The sequence below is a fragment of the Ilyonectria robusta genome, assembly GCF_021365365.1.
Source record: "Ilyonectria robusta strain PMI_751 chromosome Unknown BGZ61scaffold_8, whole genome shotgun sequence".
NCBI lineage: Eukaryota > Fungi > Ascomycota > Sordariomycetes > Hypocreales > Nectriaceae > Ilyonectria > Ilyonectria robusta.
In genome coordinates, this window is record NW_025764442.1 from 1,580,596 (window position 1) to 1,597,270 (window position 16,675).

The window sequence follows — 16,675 nt, forward strand, 5'->3', positions numbered from 1 at the left end:
CATGCGTAGGATGGTCCATTTTATATTAGAGAAACTGGTATACATTTGTTGATTGCCACCAGTATCCTTTTGTCTACCGTCGTTCTAACGTGGTATCTCCCGTTCGTCACAGATCCGGTACTACCCATCATCGAGATCGCCTTATTCATGGCTCTCTCAGCGTCATTGTCCGACATGAACATAATAAATGGGCTTTCGAGCTCATTTAGACCTACATGTGGTCATTAGGGCCATCCATTCCCGGTCCCGGTCCACCTGCTCTGCCCATCTGTCGAGCCTTCAACAACTCATCACACAGAAGCAGGTTGGACGCGATGCTGGCACTGGAAGCCACGCAGTTTCGCAATACTCGGAACGAGTCAAAGATACCCACAAGCTCGGGATCCATGGGTTCTCCGGTCTCCAGGTCCAGACCAACGACGTTTCCTTCGGCGTACTCGTCCTGCAGGGCAGCAACTGTGTTTTATGTTAGTCTCGATTCGAGCCCGTAGATTCTAGAAAACCACTTACGAGCATCCTGGATGTCGAGACCGGCGTTGGCGGCCAGGGTCTTGGGAATAATGAGGAGAGCATCGGCGAACGCCTCAACACCCCACTTCGCCTTGCCCTTGACGGACTTGGAGAAGGCATCGCTCTTCAGGTGGGCGGCACAGGCAACCTGGAACGCACCAGCTCCGGGGACGACGCTTCCGTCTACAATCATGTTGTACACACTTCGCAGACCGTCTCGCACGGCATCCGTAACCTGGGCAATGGTGTGCTGGTTAGGGCCCTTGATCATCAGGGTAACCGACTTGGGGTCCTTGACCTCCTCAACAAAGGTGAACTTCTCCTCGCCCAGGGCCTGCTCGTAGACGAGACCCGCCCAGCCCAGAACCTCCTCCGACAGGTCGTCGACGCTGTTCTGAGCAGTACCACCGCAGATCAGCTGGAGACGCTCCATGTTTCTTCGCTTGGCTCTTCGGAGAGCGAGGATGCCGTTCTTGGCCAGGACGTCCAGGGACAGGGGATCAATGCCCTTCTGGTTGATGACGACAAAGTTCTTCTTGCCATCGCTACCGCATAGCTCCTTCTTCAACTCGACAATCTTCTTCAGCTTAGCATCGACGAATCGGCGCTCGCTCTCGACGAGCTTGTCGCGCTGCTCGGCGCTAGAGTAGAAGAAGCTAGAGTTGACCTCGGACTTTTCGTACTCTAGGCTGACGTTGAGGGTCAGGATGTAACAGTTCTCGAGTCGCTTCGGCATGTCGGGGTGTCGGGCACCGTGATCCAACGCTAGGCCACGGATGAGGGTAGTGTCAGCGGCTGAGCGGTGCTGCATCTTCATAATCTCCACCATGTGCAAGTCGGGCTTCGCGGGGGCCTGATAGATGGCCAGGACGGCATCGACGATGGCGGGGGTCAGCTTGGCGGCCAGGGTCGAGTTGAGCTTGGTGGCGAGCGACGTTCGGGCGACGTTGAGGAGGAGCTCGCGGTCGACGTCCTTGGGGAGCTTGAAGGTGTCGAGGAACTACGGCGGTGAGCTGAAGGCTTCAGACGGTATGACGGCGGAGCTTACCTTGAGAGCCTCGATCTTGGCAAGCTCAAAACCATCAGTGATGATTCGGGGGTGCAGTCCCTCGGCGATGTATCGGTCGGCCTGCTTCAGCAGCTCGCCCACCAGCATGACGACAGAGGTGGTTCCGTCACCGCAAATATCGTCCTGCGCAGTCGCTGCTCGGGCGATCATGACGGCGGTCGGGTTCTGTATTTGCATCTCTCGGAGCAGGACGTTGCCATCCTTGGTCAACTTGATCTAGCGGGGAACCGTCAGTAAAGGGGCGGGCTGAGGGGCAGATGGAAAGGCGGCGGTACCTGTCCCGCACCGTCGACGAGCCTGGGAGAGAGTCAGCGAGATGACGGAGATTGCAACGGGCGATGCTCACATCTTGATGGTGCCCAGCGGGCCGAGGTTGGACTTGAGGACATCCTGCAGGCCCTCACCGGCACTGATGTTGACCTTTAGAGCTTCGCCCCTCCTCTGCGACGCAATAAGTGGTTAGGTGGCATGGCCGGCAGCTTTTCGTGGGGCGGGACAACGTACTCGGGACTCGGCCTTGGGGTTGAGAAGTTGCGCGGCCGACATGATGAGAAATTCTTGGTTCGGTGCGCGGGGGTATGTCGAGGTTGAGTCGAGGTTTGGACTCTGGAGTGGGAGTTGGTTCGCGATTTCGTAATCCCACAAGCTCGCACCAGCTGTGGAATAGGCAATAGCGGGCTGGCGCTGGACATTTTTTCTGCCCCCCTCCAAGGTGAGGGCGGTGTAGGCTGCCACCAAAGCTCGGTGAGCCCCTCGGTCAGGTGCCAATGAGGGCGAGCTAGTTTGTTCAACCGACCAACCACATGAAGATGCGTCGATGCCGCGGTTTGCATATAAGTCAACGGCTTCATTCTAGATCGTTCTTCTTTCATCCGCTGACCATGTTTATTATTACAAGGAATCTTGGCTGGGTACTTTTCTCCGATTGCCTCATTCTCATACCCCAAGTGACCAATCACTATACATCAACCTTGTCTTTTTCCTTACACTCCATCCGGTGCGTTTTCCAGTCCTTCTTCTGGCACTCCCCCGAACAATACTTGGCCTTCATGCATCGTAGACACTTCTTCAGCGACACCCCGCCAGTGCCATCAGGCTTACCGCAAGTTCTGCATCGGTCCTTGTCGACACTCATGGACTCCATCTGAGAGATGAGGCTTTGATCAACAACCTCCTCGACAAAAGGCACAGCATAAGTCGGGCTAATTGCCACCCTCACTGCGTTGGGAGCCGCGTTGTTCCACTCGGGAAGTCCCACAAAGTTATCGGGCAGTTTACCGTTGCCGCATGAGCACAGAAGTTGCTTCCCATGCTCGAGGCTAAGCGGAATCGTTGCATTCTTCCTCTTGTACTCACACTTGGCGCCATGAGACCATGTGCGGCACCGCTCTGCTAGTGACGGAAGGATCTTCTTCCAAAGCGCCAACTCTGCGTCATTCACGTTCAGCGTGCAGCACTCGAGGTTGCGGATCATCAACAGGAAAGCTTCCATCCTCCCCGACTCGATCAGTTCAAGAGTAAACGGGAGCACGGCTGCGTCCAGAACCACAGAAGCACTGTCTCCATCCAGTCTCAGGGCAGACACAAAAATCAACATGTGAATGCCGCCCTTTTCGGGATGATTGATAGAGAACATGCCCGTTTGTCCGCCCTGGAGCCCCGAGGCGAGCATGAACATGGTGAACAAAGACTCCTTGAAGTTCACTCTTGGGTCATTCGAGATACCCGTCACAGAGTCAGCTTCATCGCGTAGTCGTTTCTCTCGAGCCGAGAATTGAAGGGACGTAAGCGTGATAAGCCACTTGAGCCTGTCCGTGTTCTTCTGAGTGTCTAGAATTGGTAGTGCATCGAGGTTAAGATGCGGCGTGTTCAATGTAGTCGGCATACCGGAAGAAGAGAGCTTAGCAGGGAAGATAAAATCGGCAAGTTCTTCAGAGACCCCTGATTTGGCTATGGGTGCAATCAACTCGACATAGCCCGAAGTGCGTGCTATGCGTGTTTTGCATCCTGTCTTTGTCACGGGCACCGGGAATCGGACAGGACAGATGAGTTTCTGAGACCCGAACACAATGTCGATAACAAAGGGGCTTTCCTGGCGCAGCTCGATCGGAACCTTCTCCTTGAGAAGGTCCTTGCCCTTCTTAGACGTAATGTCGAGGTGGCCGGTGATGGCGGTGAGCTTCGATTCGGTAAGAGGGACCTCAGCCATGACTTTTGTCGTCTTGTCGTCTTTGCCCTTGTCCACGACGTTGTCTAACTCCTTGACCCGACCGCACACGACAGGGTATGCCTTCTGGCCTGGCATGTACTTTGTCACAAAGACTGCTGGCCTGTCGTCCAAATTTGTCTCGAAGACGGTCATTTTGAGTCCCAGCGTTTGTCTATAGAGCATTGCGCTCTGTGCCGAAGGCACCACTGATACCCCGACGAGGGTGTTGTAGGGTTCGACCTGAAGTGCAGAAACCGGTACGTAGAATGATGCTATGAGAGGCGCGGTCCCCGACCACCCATCTTGATCCTGCTCGACCGAGATCCGAAAGTCTTGATCCTGGCGCAAGCCCGTTTCCTTGACGTTTCCAAAGACGATGTGGACATCTCCGAAAATATTATGCCACTGGCTAACAGCCTTGGAGCTCGTCCTCAAAGATCCAAGAAGAGAAGGCGACGCCAATTTGTATTGAATAGAGTCTTGATAGAGGTGAGAGATGGCATTACGAGGAACGACAACCGTGACAGCAACTGTCGGTGGAATCGGTTTCCAGGCATTGAAAGTACCAAGCTCAGGGCTGTAACTGATCTGATTCAGGATCCACCGTTCTGTGTTGACATCGAGCATATGAAATTGCGCGCAGAGGTCCTGAATCTGATTGCTAGCTAGGATCATACCTGGATCCTGAGCAGACATCCTAAGAAGCTCAGTACACATGGCTGGCCAGTCGGTTTGCACTCGTCGCATAACCAGCTTCAGCAAGGTTGCGAAGCTACCGCGGTGGAAGTGTGGATAGGCACTGCTTCTTGCAAATAAAGCGGCAGCTGGATTAGCTACGTTTTCGGATTCAAACATGCGGCAAAAGAGCGGGAGGATAAGTCGTGCGAGCGATTTGGCCTCGATGTGCAATTTGCTCCGCCCTTGGGCATATCCCGAAAACTGGTCGTCGCTCTTCCAGGCCAGTCTGGTACGAAATTGCGTCTCAAGCTGCTGGGACGACTTGCCCATGAAGCCTATGAAGACCTCATCGGCATGCGACTCGCATTTGGCATTCGTCCAGTATTGCACCGGGCTGAAGCCCAGGAGAAGCGATATAGTTGGTGCGTCGCCGCGGAGGATGTTCTCGAGTGCACTCTTCTGCGCCCCCCCGTTCTGAATCAAGATTTCTGTGAAGAGTGATGCCCATGGCTGGTCCTTGAGCAAGGGACCCGCAGCCACAAGGATGTTTATGGCGCCAATGTGATCGCTGAGGTTGGATGTGTCGATCATATCAAACACCGTCGGCCCTTTGCCACCCTTTCCATACTCCTTTTGGTTCAGGATCAATGGCCTGCTGTCCCAGAGCTTCCTATACATGTTTGCACTCGAGCCATCGTTAGCAGCGCTCTGGAGGCTGTGACAGAATGTCAATGCATCGGCTACGGCGTAGCGGACGACGAGCTTCTTGCCAAACACAAGCTTGAAAGCTGAGATCCATTCACCGAATTGGGTCTTTGCTGCGGCGGCGGCCTTTAAGCCCTCCTCGGCATTATCGGGCTTCAAGGGCGAAGACTCTGCAAGCGATGCATATGCTGTAGCGAGATGGTATCCCAGAACTGGGTCACTCCCGTAGTGCAGGATCTCCGTCTCCGACAGAAGCCCAGCGAGCAATGGATTAAAAAACCGAGACCCTTTTTGCATAGGCATCACGGTGCCATCCTTCCAATACTGCGTGGATGCACGAGGGAGCTCATTTTGAGACAGCAAAGAAAGCGGAGCGGCTGAGCGTATGCCGGTGATGTTGACGCCTGTCTTGCCCATCATATGATCGCGGACGTCTCGTGAAGTCTGCACATTTTTCTGGAATGCCTGAAGGTAGCCGTCCTTCTGGCACTTCTCAGCCACATCTTTGATTTGTTTCCAGATCTTGCGGACATCCGAGAGCGTGTCTGAATCGCAGAATTTGATAGCACGACCGTAGATATTGGCGTCCCAATCCTCCAAGGTCTTTGAGATGGACAGCAGCTTAGCGGTCTGCGCGAGGACGGCATCTGCTGCAGCATCATCGACGAATATGTGGTAGTAAGAATTCCACAGTAGTTCATTGGTGAACTTTTTATCCCCATCGAGGATAAATGAGAGAATAACGGCGTTGCGGGCTGAGCCAGTTAGTGTTGTTGGTCGGCGTTGTGATTATTGGAGGCGGGGTCTTACCAATGATTCTCTCGTCGATGTCGCAGCATGTAACATCAAGCTTCCTCTGCGCTACCAGGCAGTCAGCATCACAAACCAATTACTCAAGCGTCGAAAATACGTACGAAGACCCTTTTCGGAGTACGCAGTGTACAAGATGTTACGCAAGTCGCCGCAGCCAAGCGACAGCACAGCAGCATCCAGCCCATGAGGAAGGCATCTCGTCAGGCTAGTTGCCGGAGTGTTTCCAGCTGCATAGAGAAAGCTGGTGCGGTTGGCGACTGTTGGCGTCAGCATGATGAAGACTTCAAATCTTTACCATGCCCGAGCAGTCGAGATGGCAAGATTCTGGATTTGCAAGGTGAGGGTTGGTGGTTTACAGGACCAGGTTTCGCTGGCAGTGGGCCACCTCGCATTATTGGGTGAAGCAAGGCTGAGCTGAGTGGCTGGTTTGACACTAACAATATCGCATCTGACAAACGCGCATGCACCGCTCAAGCACACAAACAATCATTTCCAGCTCCGGGAAGAAGAAAGAACAAGCAGCAGGTGAGTAAACAATAAGCGTTTGTGGAAAGTTATGACGTTCAAACACCACCATCGCATCGCACTGGCACATATCGTTTGAATCATGAACAGCCCAACCCCAGCAAAAATACCAGTATCCACGAGAAGCAAAAGCTAATAATAAATGAGCAAGTGTAAGAATGTCTACAGATAATTGAGGAGAGATCTCTCATCTCAAATTGTCACATCACATCACATTCAGCAGCGGGTCGTTTATTGTGGTCAATGAAGCTCCCATTGAATTGTCTACCAAAAAGCAAAGCGCATCGCAACTCCAGCGGTAGAAGAAGACGCAGTCCCCGTCTGAGCCGCCTTCACTTTGCTTTCTAAAATCCCAATAACCGATTCGCCCTCCCCCCCAACCAAATTTATCCAAAATGATACCCCAGGATCCTCCTATTGTACAAAGCCATGCCCGCGGATGATGACAACAAATATCCGAAAAAAAGAAAAGGATTTTCCCACACGGCCAGTTGTTGATTACATTGAGTTATCCGCACTGGAAAACGTCAAAATTGACAGAAAAAGGACATGAGCGTCGTAAAGATCCGCGTCGTAGAAGATCCGGTTCCCGAGCTACCCCTCCCCCGAAAAGAAATTGTTTGATAAACGATAACCGTGAAATAAAGTAAGCCGCTTGATTAAATGCCCCGAGGTTGTTTGTGGTTAATGAAGATGACAGGAACTTTTGGCGTGACGAAATGGATGAGATTGAGGTTGTGGATTCAAGAGCTGCCGAAGAAGACGTCGTCGTTGTTGTTGGTGAACATACCGACGGCGTTATCGAATTCTTCGTCAAACTTGCTCATCATGAGCATGCTGGGATCACGGTCGAGCTGGACTAGGCCGTCGTCGTTTGTGAACTGGAGCAGCATATCGTCGTCATGGTCGCTCATGCCAAGGGGCAGGGTTCCGCTCATGCTAGCGGAGCTCATCAACGCGCTGGTACCCGAGAGACTGCTCAGATCGTCGGCACCAATCGAGGTGTTGGCATCAACGTCGAAGAACTGAGTGGGAGGCGGCGAGGATGACTGAGAGAGCTCAGGGGGGGTGTTGTACTGGCTTGCGGCGCTCTTGGCGGGGGATACGGCATTCACGGGGGTTCCATCCATGATGGCTTCGGGGGAGACGTAAGAATGGGCGCTGACTGCTGAAGGAGACGAGGCCATGGAAGCCATCGCCGGGACAGCCATAGATGTCATCGGAGCGGAAGAGACCGATGCTAGGTTGTGAGTTTGAGCGCCCATTCCCATGTCGATCATATCATCGAGCATGTTGTAGTCGTTGTCGGGCGAGTTCGCAGAAGAGCAATCAGAGTAGCCCGAGAATGAGGACATGGAGCTAATGGACATGTTCTTCTTGCGGGTTCGCGCGGACTTCTCCATACGGGTATCGATATCAGGGCGGTTCTTCTTCGGTCGGCCACGCTTGACAACCTTGCGGACGATGCCGTCAAAGGCGCCAATGCACATGCCTCGTTGGCGATGTCTCGTAAGCGCATCGTGGCGAGCGAAGCTGTTACCGCACTCGCAGGGGTAGGGCTTGATGCCGGTGTGGATCTTGGCGTGTCTCTTGAGGTCATGCTGGCGGACGAAGCACTTCTGGCAGGTCGGGCACTGGTACTGGCGGTCGTTGAGATGGGTCTGGACGTGGGACTTGATGTTCTCCTTGCGGCCAAACTTCTTGCCGCAGTCGTCAAACTGACACACCCACTTGCCATCGCCGGCGTCGGGGCCACGGATGTACTGGGAGATCTCCTCCAAGGTGACACCGGTGTCGGTCTTGGTCTCCTCAATGTTGATGCTGGCGATGCTCGCTGCACTAGCGATGCTGGCCAGAGACTCGGTGCGGCGGTGAGGTGATTCGCGGTTGGGAGATTGCGAGGGATGGGCAGAGAGAGCTTGGGCAGTCAAGGGGTAGGGTCTGAGGTCGGGCTTGTTCTCAAAGGTCATGAACTGAGCCATCTGGGGAGTACCGGGGGAAGCGTGCTGGGACATGTGGTTCATGTCGAGGCCGTGTACATCGACCTGGTCCCGCTCAAAGTTGTTCTCAATCTTCATGAACTCGCTGTTAAAGTTGTTCATGCTCATGTAGTCGGGAGTGTGCATGGGCAGGCCGTGGAAAGACTCAGCCTCGGGCATCGCCGCGGACCTGGGAGGGTTGGGATCCGCCTGCTCGGACTGCTTGCGCATCTCCTGGAAGATGGTCTCGGCTCGTCGGCTTGCGTTTCCACGGGCCCTCACAGGCTTGATGGTCTCCTCCATGGACTCGTCGTAGCCGTCCTGGAATCTGCTGGGGGCGCCTTCATTCTTTACCAATCGGTCCTGGGGAGTCTCCATTGGTGTAGGGGGGTAGTAGTCTGTTGGCTGTGTGAGTGAGAGTTGCCTTGGTATATCTCATCTAGACGACTTACTTTGTGAATTAGAATTCGGGGGTGTGGTAGGCCTTTGGAGCCCGTCTCCGAGGGTCTCGAATTTGCTGACTCGGTCCATAATACCGTTGCTGATCCTCCGCGAAGTCCTCCGCGTGCTGGATGTGTCGCCCTCAGACGCCCATCCAGGCGCGGAGGGGCTTTCTTGGAAGTTCATAAACGTAGGAGTCGAAAGAGCACTGTCATTGTTAAAAGGGTCAAAGTCTTTACCTCCCGACATGTTTTCACCGTAGACCGCCTGGCCCTTGCCCATCATCACGTTCAGGTCACCACTGTATGGATCGTAGGGGATGTTGTTAGGGTCAAAGCAGGACGGGTCAAACCGTTGTGCCTGAGGAGTTCCATGGGGGGAGATCATGTAGTTCTCGCTTCCGCTTGGCGCCAGGTTGGCGTAAGGGTGCTGATGTGTGCCCGGGCGTGCTTGAATGCGTTGCTGCTGCGCTTCTCGCAGAACGTGATGCTGCGAACTACTTGCTAGTCCTGTGTTGTTAGTATTTGTACTTACCATGAAGTTCTGCCTTGCTGTTGATGATGACGAGTTGTGAGGACGTCGGATGTCGAGACTAAGTCCGCGGCGATGAGCGGCTTGTCGTTGTGTCGTGGTGGGCAGGTTGGGGATCTTGACGCCCTCAAAGGCAGTCGGCGTCGAGTTTTGACGCCGATGCTGCCGTTGACGGGCATGGAGTCCAGATGGATTAGACAGCATGTTTATTGTCGCAAGGGGAGTCCGGAAGGAAATTGTCGTCGGTTTTGGTTGTCGAATGGGAACCTATGGGTCCGAAACTGCGAGGAGAGCGTGTCAGCGTCGGCGTCCTTCCATGGCCGAGTCCATCCTCGTCGACTCTATACCCGTCGACTCCAATTGAAGGCGTTCTCTTACCTCACGCAGCGCAAGCACAGAGCGCCGGGCTAAAAAAGGGTTGTGGTCGTGCTCAGTCGAGGGCGACTTTGCAGCAAGTGGAAGGGTTTGGATATGCCTGGTATAGGCGAGAGAGGTGGTTTGATGGAAGCTTGCTTCGCGGCGAGTGCTTTCCCAGACGATGGGATGCGATATGCAAGCTGTTCTTCTTCAGATGTGGATTGGATACTAGAAGAAGCGATAGAGAGATCGGGAAGAGTGGATTCAAAGGCCAGGCTTTGGACGACCTGTTGGGGCGCCGGCGTGGTGTAATGGCGACCGGCCGTGTTGACCTCGTCGCCACAGCAACGCTGATACCCATGAAGGGACCATACAAGGACCCCCGTATCGCACCACCGCGTCACCAGGGGCGGCTAACGAGACAAATTCTAAGACATGGGAAAGCCAGCTAGCTGTCTCTTCTCTCTTGTCGCTCCGGTTATTAACTTAATGGTCCCGCTGATTTCCCGCCTGCGCCGGCGGCTGGCAAGCTCGGGTCGGTCCCGTCCCTTTGACGAGCTCCCTCGCTCTTTGTGGCCCATGCACCCAGTAGCAATCACCGAATGGCCTCCCTTTTTCTCTGCCATGATCCGTCTCGTAGGTTCAGTCTCGCCATCTGTCGTCGGCTGAGCTGAGACGTTCGTCTCGTGGCATCACATGGCTGCTGCGCAATTAATTACCACGAAGCGCTGGCCTACCAACGCAGCGCTTACTGAGGCTGCCCCCAGTAACAAGCCATAATTCCAGTGCTTCCTCCAAGACTCCAGAGCCGACCCGTGGCAACCATCCATCAGTGCACCTGATACGGTGAGGTTCTAGTTTTAGCCATCTACGGCGCTTAGGATGCCTAAGCTGTCCTCTTGCGGTAGGAGGCTCGGGGAGCTCTCCATACCAGGCATGCAAGACCGCGGCTCAATCGGTACAGGTCTGTGAGGCAGTGTAGTCTCGGTACCCGCGTTGCCCATCCCACGCCTCGGGTGTCTTTCATATACGTAGTACGATAGTATGTGCGTGGGTAAGTACGGAGTAGTTGGCTAGCCTTCCGGGAAAGGAACGCTTATCGACACTGCAGCGGACGGGGACACGGGCTACACATCGCCACGTTGATCGGGCATTTATCACCTGTTGATCAGGTCTGGGGTCCGGGTTGAGCTCTGCAACCTAGCTCTCTATCCACATGCACAACACAAGCTGTGCGTGCTGTCCTCCTGGGTAATAAGCCTCCCCTCCCGGCAAGGGTGGCTTTGAGGCGTTCTACAACAGACTGCACAGACAACCCAAAGAGCTGGGCTTTGTCTCCGCTAGCCTTCCTTGGAATGACGGATCTTCAAGCCAGGCTCGAAGGGGAACACAAAGTTTGATATTGATGCCTGGCGGGCGTCTGCCTGCTCTGACGAAACTTGTTGAAACCTGAAACTGTGCTTCAATATGATCGTGGTTCATCCCATCATCATGTCGTACCGTGATCGTCGTGTAAACAACCGGCTTGCTTCCGCTTACCCTGGAGATGCCTGTGGATTTGCCTTTGCACTTTCCAACTTGACGTATAATTGGGCAGCTGCTGCCAAATCTGCAAAAGACAAGTAAGCGGTGTACTCTTGTTGCGATCTCTGACGTGTTCACGCTTCTTCCCTGGCCGCGCAGCCCTTAAAGGTTCTGTCCTATCGTTCGTGGAGCTGGTTCATGCAGGGCTAAGACGGAAGCACTTAGCTGTGGTTGCATCGCATCGACCAGTTGAGAATCTGATATATAAAAAAAAGTGCCCCCCTCCAAAAAAGGTTACAGCCCTAGTCCCTGGCTGTCAACGGGAGAGATAGTTAGAACAAAGAGACAAATAAGGCTTCATGATGCCTCAAGGCAACCTAAGCAACTGATTATCTCCAAGTCACGGGGAGACTGGAGCTGCGGTTGCGCAAGAAACACGTGCGCGGGTGGTCGGGTGAAGCCGCTGGAAACGGCAACTGGGTCGGTGCTGTTTTGGGCTAATTAGGTACCTAACTGAGGTACCTAGCTCCCCGCCCCAGCTTGCAGGTCTCGACTCTCCCAACTTCAGTCACCGCGACAACGTCCCCCAAGAAAAGTGCCAGGGAGCACCCAGGCCACCCAGGTCACCCACATCTCCGCCAACCCTTCAACATCACCCCATTTCACACGCCCGACAATAATCTGTGCCGCTGCGATTGGCCGCTCGTGCCTCTCTTCCACCTCTGCCCTCTGCAGCCGCACCCGCTGGGCACAGGATCACGATTTTGTGACTTCTGCCGCCTCTGCCAATTGTCCCTCGTCCCCACGCCGTCCGTGTCCCGAGCCCGTCTCTTCGTCGACCAAGTATCCCACCAACCGCCGACATGTCCGGCAACACACACAGAGGCACGCCCACCCGCCACGGCCGCGGTGCTGTCCCCTTTGGCAACAGCCCTGGTGGCTCCAGCATTCCCCGTCCTGTCGAGCCGCACGAGGAGAAGGAGCGGAAGCAACCGCCACCGCCAAATGAGGCCGCCTCCTCTGTCAGCGCCAGTCGCCAGAAGCAGTCCAAGCGGGACGAGGTGCGTTATCCACACTTACTTTCCTGAAGCTACGAGCTCTCCTGTGCTGTTACCGCCCTTCTTTACCCTCTATACTGACCGACGAACCTGTGACAGGCCATCCGACGAAAGCTCGAGAATGACCTCTCCAAGAAGAAACACCTCACGAGCCGAGCTCGACACTCCCGAAAGGCCCCCCCGGGCACCGTCCTCGCCCTGAAGCCCAGTGCTGCTCTCCAGATCAAGCCCAACACCACCGTCTCCGAGGCTGCCCAGCTCATGGCTGCCAAGCGAGAGGACTGTGTCCTTGTTACCGACGATGACGACCGAATCGCTGGCATCTTCACCGCCAAGGATCTTGCCTTCCGCGTTGTCGGTGCTGGATCAAAGGCTGCCAACGTCACCATTGCCGAAATCATGACCAAGAACCCTCTTTGCGCCCGGACCGATACCAGTGCTACCGACGCCTTGGACTTGATGGTCCGGAAAGGCTTCCGCCACTTGCCTGTTATGGATGAGAACCAAGATATCGTCGGTATACTGGACATTACCAAGTGCTTCTACGACGCCATGGAGAAGCTCGAGCGTGCCTACTCGTCCTCTAGAAAGTTATATGATGCCCTGGAGGGTGTTCAGTCCGAATTGGGCTCGACCCAGCCGCAGCAGATCATCCAATACGTCGAGGCGCTCCGCAGCAAGATGTCTGGACCGACCCTGGAGACCGTCCTGAACGGCATCCCCCCAACCACCGTCAGTGTCAGGACCTCGGTCAAGGAGGCTGCCCAGCTCATGAAGGAGAACCGCACCACCGCCGTCCTCGTTCAGGACCAGGGTGCCATTACTGGTATTTTCACCAGCAAGGATGTAGTCCTCCGAGTTATTGCTCCTGGCCTTGACCCCGCCAACTGCAGTGTTGTCCGTGTCATGACCCCTCACCCCGATTTCGCCCCCATGGACATGACCCTCCAGGCTGCTCTTCGCAAGATGCATGGTATATATCCTTGACCCTGGACTGTGTTTGTCGTGTATCTAATCTTGAATTTCAGATGGCCACTACCTCAACCTTCCCGTCATGAACGATGGCGGCGAGATTGTCGGCATGGTCGACGTTTTGAAGCTCACCTACGCTACTCTGGAGCAGATCAACGGCATGTCCAACTCCAACGATGACGAGGGCCCTGCCTGGAACAAGTTCTGGCTGTCCCTCGACAATGAGACCGAGTCCGTGATGTCTGGAGAGGGCAGTGCTATGCAGCACACCAACCTGGGCTCGCGACTCACTTCGCCAGATGTCACCCGCGAGCGCCTCGGCGACAGTCTCGCACCAGGTGACTCGGCCTCGCACATCGGCATGGAGTCCCCTACTCGATCTACTATCCCAGAAGGAATCGAGGCGCAACTCCCCGAGGAGCTTCCCTTTGCCTTCAAGTTCAAGGCTCCTTCCGGCCGAGTGCACCGTGTCAAGGTCATTGCCATGGATGGCATGGAGGCGTTTGTGGCGGCTGTTGCTGCCAAGCTTGGCAGTGAGGCAGACACCATTGGCGGCATTCCTCCGGTCGAGGACGGCAAAATTACCGGTCCTGGATTCGCTCTCAGCTATATCGACGATGAAGGGGACTCTGTGTCTATCACTACCAACCAAGACTTGGTCGAGTCTGTCTTGCTTTCTCGCCAATGCCACCATGATAAGGTGGATCTTTATGTCCACGACCCGGAGAAGGCCCCTGTCATACCGGCCGCTGCCGAGACGCCAGCGGCTACCATGTCCTCTGGCTCAGGTCTCCGGGAGCGACGCAAGTGGTGGCCAGATGAGGAGGAAGAGGAGGAGGAGGATGAGTCTGATGAGGACGACGAAGCGGCATCTAGTGCACGACGGACGCGGCGAGCGAGGGTAGGGCCCCCGCCCCTCCTCGAGCAGGTCATTGCTGGCGTGCCAAACGAACTTCTCCTTCCTGGCGCTATCGTCACATTGGCGGTGGTCATCGTGGGTGTCTTCACCATCTCGAGAATCACCAGCCGATAGACGGAGGAGCACGCACCTTTGTGAACCTGCCCCCGATAATGACATGACGAAGCCCACAGATATTGGAGATTGTAGATAGGTAGAAACTTTGTGTCTCTAGAGATTACCCCACAAGTTTAATTCAAATCATTTATATCTTACATGGCTTTTATATTTATGGTAGGAAGACATGTGCTTCAATATTCATGGTGAAGCCTTGGTTGTTTGCTGCATGGCGTGTTGTGGTTGGACGGGACCGGAAAATCCCGCGCTCCGGAGCCTTTACCTTGGCCAAAATTTGGTGACGGTCGAACGAGCGGACCGAGAGCACGACCTTCGAGTACCCGCAGCAGCATTCACCATGATAGTGAGGAACGCTGCCGTGCGGCATGGTAAGTCAATTGAGTTCAATTGAGAGGAACACGAGTGCTTACATATTCAGGCCGTCGCGCACTGGCGTCTCCCATCTCCAGGACGCTCCTCCGACACCTTTCCACCGAGACCACGACCGAGACTCAAGTTGGGACGCAGTCTCAGCAAACGTGGGCTCAAGGCCCCCCTGCACCTCCCAAGATCGTGTCCGCCTCACGGAAGAAGCAGAGGGTCGTGCAAGATGGCATCCTGTCCCTCGGCACTGACTCTGCGCATGAGCACAAGGGCAAGTCATGGACTACCAAGCACGCAACTACTGGCTCTGCCAAGCCTGTCACTCCTGCCCAGCAGTATACCGAGTTCCGCCGCATCCAGAACACCACTCGTAGCCTCGGATCCAGTGTCGAGCGCCGCTACGTCCCCACTGAGCTGATCAACAACCCGCCCGGACCCGAGGATGTCTCGTTGGAGCTCTTGATGGCCTCACAAACCCACATGGGACACAGCACCTCTCTCTGGAACCCGGCCAATTCGCGATACATCTACGGTGTGCGCCAAGGTGTTCACATCATCTCCCTTGAGACAACAGCAGCACATCTTCGACGTGCGGCTCGTGTGGTGGAGGATGTCTCGTACCGGGGTGGGCTCATCCTTTTTGTGGGAAACCGAAAGGGCCAGATGGAGATTGTGACCAAGGCTGCTGAGTTGGCTGGAGCTTGCCACCTGTTCACCAAGTGGACTCCCGGAGGCATCACGAACCGAGATGTCATTCTCAGGATGCAGGGGATGAAGGTTGTGGATCACCTGGACCAGGAGCTGGATGGCTTTGAGAAGTACAGTGGTCTTGCTCGACCTCTGTTGCCCGACCTGGTTGTCTGCCTTAACCCGCTGGAGAACTACACTCTGCTCTACGAGTGTGGTTTGAAGAGTATTCCCACCATTGGTGTAATTGATACTAATGCGGACCCTTCGTGGGTGACCTACACGATCCCCGCCAACGACGATAGGTATGTTGCTATGATTTAACCAAGTGCGACTGAAGCTGACAATGTTTAAGTCTACGAGCTATGGCTGTTGTTGCGGGTGTTCTGGGCCGAGCTGGCGAGGCTGGCCAGAAGCGCAGACTCCAGGATGCCGCACACGGTAAAGTCGCTTGGAGCAATCCCGAAGATCTTGACCGCCACATCAGAAAGGAGACTAAGGCTGCTATCGAGGAGAGGAAGGCGGTCATGGGCCACATCCAGCACAACATTGAGGGCTTCACTGAGGAGGAGCAGAAGCTCTTGAGGACGCAGTTCTACGGCGAGGAGGCAGAAGTTACCGAGGACGACATGATGAGCATTCTGGGCGAGGCTGCGCTGGGCGACTCGGAAGAGGCGGCCATCAAGACCACCGCGACCACCGCGACCACCAACAGCAGTGAGCCGGAGACGGCGCACAAGCTGGCGAGTATCGAGGAGGAGCTGGATGGACTGAAGGAGAAGGCTGCAGCGATTGAGACCGAACTCAAGTCTAGCAGCGAAAAGCCAGAGTGAAGAGCATAAAATATTGTTGTACAGTATGGCGATGTATAATAAACCCAAGCATGTAGAGAAACAGATAAAAAGGGCCTGTAAGCTTCGATGTAAAGACATATACCTACCTGTAGGTGGGATTTATCTACTTCATATGAGGTGGCTTGGTTGATAGTGGAACGGATAAACTATGTCCCCCATCACAAGACCAAAGTCTGGTGTGTACCTAGATTTCCTGGTGACGCCTTCCGGTTACAAGGCGGGATTGCCCCGCGCAATTGCCCCGCGCAATTATGTAAAGCAGGACGCACAAGCCGGACTGGAAACTTCGTCCCCTGCGCATTTCCCCTCACCAAGTAGGACCTCTCACGACCGAATATCTCAGCACAGCCTACGAAGTACACAT

At 54.8% G+C, this 16,675-nt stretch overlaps 4 protein-coding genes across 4 annotated transcripts; 2 read left to right on the forward strand and 2 right to left on the reverse strand.

The window, feature by feature from the left end:
• Positions 1 to 211: 211 nt before the first annotated feature.
• On the reverse strand, positions 212 to 6,257 carry BGZ61DRAFT_531880 (TCP-1/cpn60 chaperonin family-domain-containing protein; the record flags this gene model as incomplete). The annotated part of the gene is made up of 9 exons (XM_046253787.1): positions 212 to 456; positions 511 to 1,510; positions 1,559 to 1,795; positions 1,855 to 1,876; positions 1,926 to 2,020; positions 2,084 to 2,235; positions 2,567 to 5,926; positions 5,982 to 6,032; positions 6,086 to 6,257. 9 exons carry the CDS (start codon positions 6,255 to 6,257, stop codon positions 212 to 214), a joined length of 5,334 nt encoding a protein of 1,777 aa, XP_046105635.1.
• Positions 6,258 to 7,054: 797 nt separating this feature from the next.
• On the reverse strand, positions 7,055 to 9,921 carry BGZ61DRAFT_226491 (uncharacterized protein). The gene is made up of 3 exons (XM_046238169.1): positions 9,839 to 9,921; positions 8,941 to 9,741; positions 7,055 to 8,886 (listed from the first exon to the last, which is right to left on the reverse strand). The coding sequence occupies exons 2-3, from the start codon at positions 9,662 to 9,664 to the stop codon at positions 7,253 to 7,255; spliced, it is 2,358 nt and encodes a 785-aa protein (XP_046105636.1). The 5' UTR covers positions 9,665 to 9,741; positions 9,839 to 9,921; the 3' UTR covers positions 7,055 to 7,252.
• A 1,802-nt stretch (positions 9,922 to 11,723) lies between these two features.
• BGZ61DRAFT_419087 (uncharacterized protein) lies at positions 11,724 to 14,543 on the forward strand. Its single transcript, XM_046243453.1, has 3 exons — positions 11,724 to 12,402; positions 12,499 to 13,372; positions 13,428 to 14,543. The coding sequence occupies exons 1-3, from the start codon at positions 12,205 to 12,207 to the stop codon at positions 14,402 to 14,404; spliced, it is 2,049 nt and encodes a 682-aa protein (XP_046105637.1). The 5' UTR covers positions 11,724 to 12,204; the 3' UTR covers positions 14,405 to 14,543.
• A 164-nt stretch (positions 14,544 to 14,707) lies between these two features.
• On the forward strand, positions 14,708 to 16,495 carry BGZ61DRAFT_419091 (ribosomal protein S2, flavodoxin-like domain-containing protein). The gene is made up of 3 exons (XM_046243454.1): positions 14,708 to 14,775; positions 14,826 to 15,762; positions 15,813 to 16,495. The coding sequence occupies exons 1-3, from the start codon at positions 14,745 to 14,747 to the stop codon at positions 16,288 to 16,290; spliced, it is 1,446 nt and encodes a 481-aa protein (XP_046105638.1). The 5' UTR covers positions 14,708 to 14,744; the 3' UTR covers positions 16,291 to 16,495.
• The last annotated feature ends 180 nt before the right edge of the window (positions 16,496 to 16,675 follow it).

Coding starts and splice junctions, on each gene's coding strand:
- BGZ61DRAFT_419091 (XM_046243454.1), top strand. CDS start 14,745: ATGATAGTGAGGAACGCTGCCGTGCGGCATG. Junction 14,776..14,825: donor GAACGCTGCCGTGCGGCATG/GTAAGTCAATTG, acceptor TTACATATTCAG/GCCGTCGCGCACTGGCGTCT. Junction 15,763..15,812: donor ATCCCCGCCAACGACGATAG/GTATGTTGCTAT, acceptor ACAATGTTTAAG/TCTACGAGCTATGGCTGTTG.
- BGZ61DRAFT_419087 (XM_046243453.1), top strand. CDS start 12,205: ATGTCCGGCAACACACACAGAGGCACGCCCACCCGCCACGGCCGCGGT. Junction 12,403..12,498: donor AGCAGTCCAAGCGGGACGAG/GTGCGTTATCCA, acceptor AACCTGTGACAG/GCCATCCGACGAAAGCTCGA. Junction 13,373..13,427: donor TGCTCTTCGCAAGATGCATG/GTATATATCCTT, acceptor CTTGAATTTCAG/ATGGCCACTACCTCAACCTT.
- BGZ61DRAFT_226491 (XM_046238169.1), bottom strand. CDS start 9,664: ATGCTGTCTAATCCATCTGGACTCCATGCCCGTCAACGGCAGCATCGG. Junction 8,887..8,940: donor CCCGAATTCTAATTCACAAA/GTAAGTCGTCTA, acceptor CACAGCCAACAG/ACTACTACCCCCCTACACCA.